The 7032-nt window shown below is 47.2% G+C and overlaps 1 protein-coding gene across 2 annotated transcripts in view; it reads right to left on the bottom strand.

The window, feature by feature from the left end:
• LOC138214151 (F-box only protein 41-like) overlaps positions 1-6283 on the bottom strand; it is a 14867-nt gene extending 8584 nt beyond the window's left edge. For both annotated transcript variants that reach the window (XM_069175524.1, XM_069175525.1), the window contains exons 1-10: positions 6020-6283; positions 5769-5949; positions 4544-5059; positions 4373-4452; positions 3982-4054; positions 2620-2820; positions 1396-1460; positions 1158-1319; positions 600-769; positions 288-511 (exon numbers count right to left, since the gene is read on the bottom strand). In XM_069175524.1, coding sequence (XP_069031625.1) covers positions 288-511; positions 600-769; positions 1158-1319; positions 1396-1460; positions 2620-2820; positions 3982-4054; positions 4373-4452; positions 4544-5059; positions 5769-5927 — 1650 coding nt within the window. In that variant the 5' untranslated portion in view covers positions 5928-5949; positions 6020-6283. The remainder of the gene's footprint in view (positions 1-287; positions 512-599; positions 770-1157; positions 1320-1395; positions 1461-2619; positions 2821-3981; positions 4055-4372; positions 4453-4543; positions 5060-5768; positions 5950-6019) is intronic.
• Between the last annotated feature and the right edge of the window lie 749 nt (positions 6284-7032).

Raw genomic sequence — 7032 nt, 5'->3', positions numbered from 1 at the left:
ACGGGTTTTATAAGGAGGAGGTCAAACACGGGTTTTATAAGGAGGAGGTCAAACACGGGTTTTATAAGGAGGAGGTCAAACACGGGTTTTATAAGGAGGAGGTCAAACACGGGTTTTATAAGGAGGAGGTCAAACACGGTTTTATAAGGAGGAGGTGGTCAAACACGGTTTTATAAGGAGGAGGTCAAACACGGTTTTATAAGGAGGAGGTCAAACACGGTTTTATAAGGAGGAGGTCAAACACGGGTTTTATAAGGAGGAGGTCAACAGTGAGAAGGCTCCTCTACCTCGGGCGACACTCTGGCGTCCTCCAGACGGAGGCGTGTCCAGACCGCCGGGTGCCTGGCGACGAACCGCCAATCAGAGCAAACCTCGGCCGCCAGCAGAAGGGAGCGCGTGTCCAAATACGGGAAAAAGCAGAAAAGCCCCGCCCTCAGCTTCAGAGTGCCCGCCCCCAGCGTCCTGTCGCCATGACGACGGGAGGGGGTGGAGCGGAGGGAGGAGGCGGCGTCTGGCCAGGGAAAGGGGAAATAGGAGAAGAGAAGTGGAGCTTTTATTGTGAAGCAGACACAGGAAGTGGGAAGGAACACTCGTTTTACCTGATCCAGGTGTGTGTGTCCTGGAAACGATGAGCCTCCTCATCTCAGCCCTGCTCCACAATCCCTCCTCCTCCTCCTCCTCCTCCTCTTCATCTTCCTCGGTGCTGTGGTGACAAAGGTTTCTTTTGCTCCACATGTTCCACGTGTTCCCCCATCCTCCTTCCCCAGCCCTGAAAACAGGAGGAGGGAGGAGGGAGGAGTAGGAGGAGGAGGGAGGAGCGAGGAGTAGGAGGGAGGAGTATGAGGAGGAGGGAGAAATAGGAGGAGGAGAGAGGAGTAGGAGGGAAGAGGGAGGAGGGAGGAGTCAGAAAAGTCATTCCTGATCTTTCCCTTTAAAACTGTCAGGAAGTAAAGATCGCTGCCCTTTCAAAACAAAACTTACTGTTTCACATTAAAAGCATCAAAATGAACAACAAACCAGAAAAGAAAGATAAACATAAAAAAACATTTTAATTCACAACAAATGTTTTTGACCTCAAACGCACCACTGAAGCTACCAGAGTGGTGCAGGTGCATCATGGGTAACGTAGGCACCAGATTTTGATTTCCTCCACATACCAGAACCTGTCCCTCCTCCGGTCTCCTCCTCCTCCTCCTCCTCCTCCTCCCGGTCTCGTCCAGGGCGGAGCGTAGAGCGGCGGGTGGAGGTGGGCCGACGCCCCCTCCCGCTCCTCCCCCCCCGAACCCAGAGAGGAGGTCCGCATGCGAGCGGTCGGACCGCTGAGACAAACAAAGGAGACGTCAGGAAGGTTCAAGCAACGTTAGGACGGCTTCCTGAAGTGTTGGACATGGTCACCTGTCGTCATGGCGACTGAACAGCTGCTCCTCCAGTCTGTAGGAGCCCGAAACACTGTAACTCCTCTGGATGAGGAGGAGGAGAAGGAGGAGGAGACAGGAGGAGGAGGACACAGGAAGAGGAGGAGACAGGAGGAGGAGGAGACAGGAAGAGGAGGAGACAGGAAGAGGAGGAGGAGGAGACAGGAGGAGGAGGAGACAGGAAGAGGAGGAGGAGACAGGAAGAGGAAGAGAAGGAGGAGGAGACAGGCGGAGGAGGAGAAGGAGGAGGAGACAGGCGGAGGAGGACACAGGAAGAAGAGGAGACAGGAAGAGGAGGAGGAGGAGACAGGAAGAGGAGGAGGACGGAGGAGGAGGAGACAGGAAGAGGAGGACACAGGAAGAGGAGGAGGAGGAGACAGGAAGAGGAGGAGGAGGACGGAGGAGGAGGAGGAGACAGGAAGAGGAGGAGGAAGAGACAGGAGGAGGAAGACACAGGAAGAGGAGGAGACAGGAAGAGGAGGACGGAGGAGGAGGAGACAGGAAGAGGAGGAGGAGGACGGAGGAGGAGGAGGAGACAGGAAGAGGAGGAGGAAGAGACAGGAGGAGGAAGACACAGGAAGAGGAGGAGACAGGAAGAGGAGGATGGAGGAGGAGGAGACAGGAGGAGGAGGACACAGGAGGAGGATACAGGAAGAGGAGGAGAAGGAGGAGGAGACAGGAGGAGGAGGACACAGGAAGAAGAGGAGACAGGAAGAGGAGGAGGAGGAGGAGACAGGAAGAGGAGGAGGAGGACGGAGGAGGAGGAGACAGGAAGAGGAGGACACAGGAAGAGGAGGAGGAGGAGGAGACAGAAGGAGGAGGAGACAGGAGGAGGAGGAGGAGACAGGAAGAGAAGGAGACAGGAGGAGGAGGAGGAGACAGGAGGAGGAGGAGGAGGAGACAGGAAGAGAAGGAGACAGGAGGAGGAGGAGACAGGAAGACATGGAGTGAGCACCACCTCATTCACTCCAACCGTCTTTAAAAACTCTGACTTTCTATTTTCTTGCAGAATAATGTTGAATATATGATTTAGTGTTTAAGAGATCGTATAATGTTGGACATCATGTGAAACCAAACATGGACATCTCTCGTGTCTTTCATGTAACCTGTGAATACTATCGGCACCGCTTTGTCTCCATGACGACCGACGTCTCCTTTAAACAACAGGAACTGGAGGTTGACTCCACATGTTTTGGTTTCCCACCCTGTTGCCGACGGTTTCCTGCATCTTGTTCGCGATGATGTCGTCCGCGCTGCCGTCCAGACTGCGTCCTCCCCGCGTGAACGGGTCGGCGTACGTGAACGGGTCGGCGTGCGTGAACGGGTCGGCGTGCGCCGGCGGTCCGAGCAGCAGCAGCTGTCGCTCCGCTCGGTCGGCTCGGTCCAACAGCGTCTCCATGAAAACCTGCAGAGAAACAAGAACGTTCAACACAAACAGCTGCAGAAGGTTTTACTGAAATAATAATACAAATAATAATAATAAAAAATAATAATACAAATAATAATAATAATACAAATAATAATAATAATAATAAATAATAATAAAAATAATAATAAATAATAATACAAATAATAATAAAACAAATAATAATAATAATAAAAAAATAATAAAAATAATAATACAAATAATAATAATACAAATAATAATAATACAAATAATACAAATAATAATAATAATAATACAAGTAATAATAATAAAATAATAATACAAATAATAATAATACAATAATAATACAAATAATAATAATAAAAAATAATAATACAAATAATAATAATAATAATAATACAAATAATAATAATAATAATAATAATAAATAATAATAAAAATAATAATAAATAATAATACAAATAATAATAAAACAAATAATAATAATAATAAAAAAAATACAAATAATAATACAAATAATAATAATACAAATAATAATAATACAAATAATAATAATAATAATAATAATACAAGTAATAATAATAAAATAATAATACAAATAATAATAATAAAATAATAATACAAATAATAATAATATACAAATAATAATAATAAAATTTATAATACAAATAATAATAATAATAAAATAATAATAATACAAATAATAATAATAAAATAATAATACAAATAATAACAAAAATAATCATACAAAAAATAATACAAATAATAATAAAATAATAATAATAATAAAATAATAATTTAAAAAATAATAATAATTTAAAAAATAATAATAATAAAAATAATAACAATATAATAATAATAATAAATAAATAAAATAAAAAAATAAAAAATAAATAAAAAATCTGCAGCGAAGCTGTTTTAGGAACCAAAACCACCAGATGACCTGAAAAGCTCTCGACAGCTGAAGTTCAGTTGAACCTTAAACGAATGAACTGAAGACGAACTGTTGCTTCTTTCAGCTAAACTAATGGTGAAACTCTTTTCCCGGACTGAGCTGGTGATTACCACCAGAGGGCGCCGTTCACGCAACATTCCACAGTTACAACTTCAAGATGTCATTTCAGTAAAACTTAAAACAGCATTTCGACCAAACTGTCCGTTAAACTGAGGAAACATCACCTGAAGTCTGGATTTGGCTTCGGCCTCCTTCTCCGCCGTCTCCCTCAGAAAACACTCGACGTCCAGCATCTCCCTGAAAACACGTTTCACAACACGTGACGAGTCAGCAGAGAAAATAAAACACAGCGACCTTCCACGGTTCACATGAAACTGACGCGTCTTAAAATTATTTGTATTTTATCAAAAGTTTTGATGGAACTTTTTGAGTATTTTTGCAGAAATTACAAAAAATTCAAAGAAAAAAAACGAATTTCTTTTTAAGCAATAAAGCAGCGCGACGATGGCGCCGACTAAATTCACACAATTATGCATCATGTAATGAAAACAAACTTAGATGTCTGACATGAGTTATATTTCTGTTTTGAGAAATATCCAAGCTCCAGATACTGACTGTTGTCGCTCACTCAGCTCTTTGTCTTTTCCATCCAGATCTTTCTTTAAGCGCTGCAACATCTCCAGAGAAGCAGCGACCTGGCGGAAATAAATAAATCTTAAAACCCTCGTCCGACCGTCTACGACGTCTTCAACGTCAGGTTGAAGTCCGGAGCAGGTTTCCACCCACCTGTCTGGACAGGTACGTCGCCCTCTCCTCCACTTCCTGTTTCTCACTCTTCAGTCGTTCCCCATCCCGCCTCTCCCGCGTTAGCTCCGCCTCCCTCCTCTGGAGCTCCGCCTTCAGTCGACCCACGCGGCGACTCACCCTCTCCTCGACCTCGGCGAACGTCCGGGCGATCTTGCGGTCCAGCCCGAGCCCCTCCTCCAGCCCGACGCCCACCGACAGCCCGAAGTCGAGGCCCAGCCGGACCGTGACCTCGCTCAGGTTCCTCCCAGGAGACCGGGCCGGGACCAGAGACCGGGCCGGGACCAGGGACCGGGCCGGGACCAGAGCGGTGGAGGGTTGGTCTGGACGCCCTGAAGAGCCGAACATTTCCCCGAGCAGCTGGACGGACGCGGCCGACGAGGCGAGGTCCAGGCGGGCCGGCGGCGGGGCGACGCCCAGAGAGGAGCGCCGACTCTGGGACGCGGCCGGGCCGGGCAGCGGGAGGAGAGCACCGGGTCCGGAGCTCCGAACCCGAGTCTGAAATGAAACGGCAGCATTTAAATGCTGACTGGACCTTTTCATTGAACATTGTGACGTGAGCTTGCAGCCGTTGACGTCCTTGTTTACGTTGTGAACGCAGACGTTCGATTTCCACGTTCACAACGCTTCAACACAGTTTAGTGACTCGCCGGGAAACTTTACGCAAAACCTGAGATGAAGGTACGAACACCAATCAGTGAATCAGAGGAGGACGTCACTAAAATATATGTAGACACGTTTACTCCTCATTTTGTTGTTGAGCACGAACGGCAGGTCAAAGGTCAGCTGGAAATATATATTCTTTTTTTTAAATGTCAAAAAGCAAAAACTCTTCCAAAGATATAAACAGAGAAAAGAACATTCAGACGTTTAGAGCTGAAAACATCGTTCGGCCCTGTTGGATGAAATATAAAGACAAAATATATCTATAAAACCACGATGACGATTCAGCAATAATTCTCATCATGTTTCTACTCAGAGGATGTGAGGCTTCCTTTGTCACGTGACCTGAACATTTGCGTTTTAAAACTGAGACGTTTACATAATTATTGTACCGATCAAACGACCCAAACCGATTCACCGGGGGACCGGAGGACCGATTCACCGGGGGACCGATTCACCGGGGGACCGGAGGACCGATTCACCGGGGGACCGGAGGACCGATTCACCGGAGGACCGATTCACCGGGGGACCGAGCCGTGGTTACCTGTGACAGCACCAGCAGGGTGTCGTAGGTGTGTCGGCTGACCAGGTGAGCGCGGAGCTCAGGTACAGACGGGAACCGAAAGTCGTCGCCACAGCGGGGACAGAAGTAGGGCAGCTCCGAGGAGGAGGAGGAGGAGGAGGAGGAAGAGGAGGAGGACATGATTCAGCGGCGAGCAGCAGACCTGGAAGAGACAAACACATCAGAGAAGAAGAGATGCTGAAGACGGAGATGGAGAAGAGGAGCACGCGGACCTGGAGACGCCGGGGTGAAAACTAGGTCAGAGTGCGCGAGAGCTCTGCATTATTGATGACGTGCAGATGAAGATGAAGATGAAGATGTTCCGACGCGCCAATAAAAGCAGAAACGTGTTTGACTCGTCGTCACACTTCACCGTGAAGCCGCGCGTGTTGATCCATATTCGCGTGTCTCACACGTGTCCGAGTCACGCAGCGAGCTGACGTTACGCGCGCGTGTGCGCGCGTGTGTGTCTGTGCACGCGTCATCTTTCCACGCCGCTGCTCTGCCCGCGTGCAGAGGAATTTAAATTACGGATGGATGAGCAGGAAGAAAGAACCGTCAGGGGCGTGGCCTCCCTCCCTCTGACCCCAGTCAGCTTCCGGTTTCACGCCCTCTGGACTTCAGGTGAACATTCACCTGCTCGTTTAAAACAGAAAAACAACAACCTGCAGTCAGCTGACGTCATTGCAGGAAAACAGCCTCACGTGTGGCTTTTATTGTGAAAGTGATGTGTACTTCCTGTTGATCTGCCACTATCATCAATCACATGATGGAACATCAACTGCCATGAATTCATGATAATAATGAGGAGGGGAGCTCGTGTCATGATTTATGAAATAAGCCCCTCCTTGATTTCAGAGGTTTCTTGGGACTTTCTGCATCAAACATATTTTGTGGCTTTTCAAAACAAATAAAATAAAGTGATGTAATTTGTGGAGTTTTGAGTGAATTATTTACTAGAAATCATCATCAGCTTCACTACAGTGAAAGTTCAGCTGCTCGCAGTGCTGACCGGCGGCCGCTGGAGGGCGCCAGCACACCGGACAGCTGATCCACCAGTGTCAGAGGTCAGAGGTCAGAGGTCAGAGCGAGATTGTAACCCGCCTCTCTTCAGCTGAGGGAACGCGGGAAAGTGTTGGAAAACTTCTGTTGCCACGGCAACGCAACCTTCACAGTTCACAGAGCCAAACTGTTCTGGAGTGACACTGATCAGACCGTCGGTTGCCTGGCAACAGCAGCCTGTTGA

This window comes from Embiotoca jacksoni, unplaced genomic scaffold, assembly GCF_022577435.1.
Source record: "Embiotoca jacksoni isolate LCO1_2020_lvr unplaced genomic scaffold, fEmbJac1.0.p SCAF_68, whole genome shotgun sequence".
NCBI classification, from domain to species: Eukaryota; Metazoa; Chordata; class Actinopteri; family Embiotocidae; genus Embiotoca; species Embiotoca jacksoni.
Note: the sequence above shows the minus strand (reverse complement) of the source record. Positions and strands in the feature narration are given on the sequence as shown.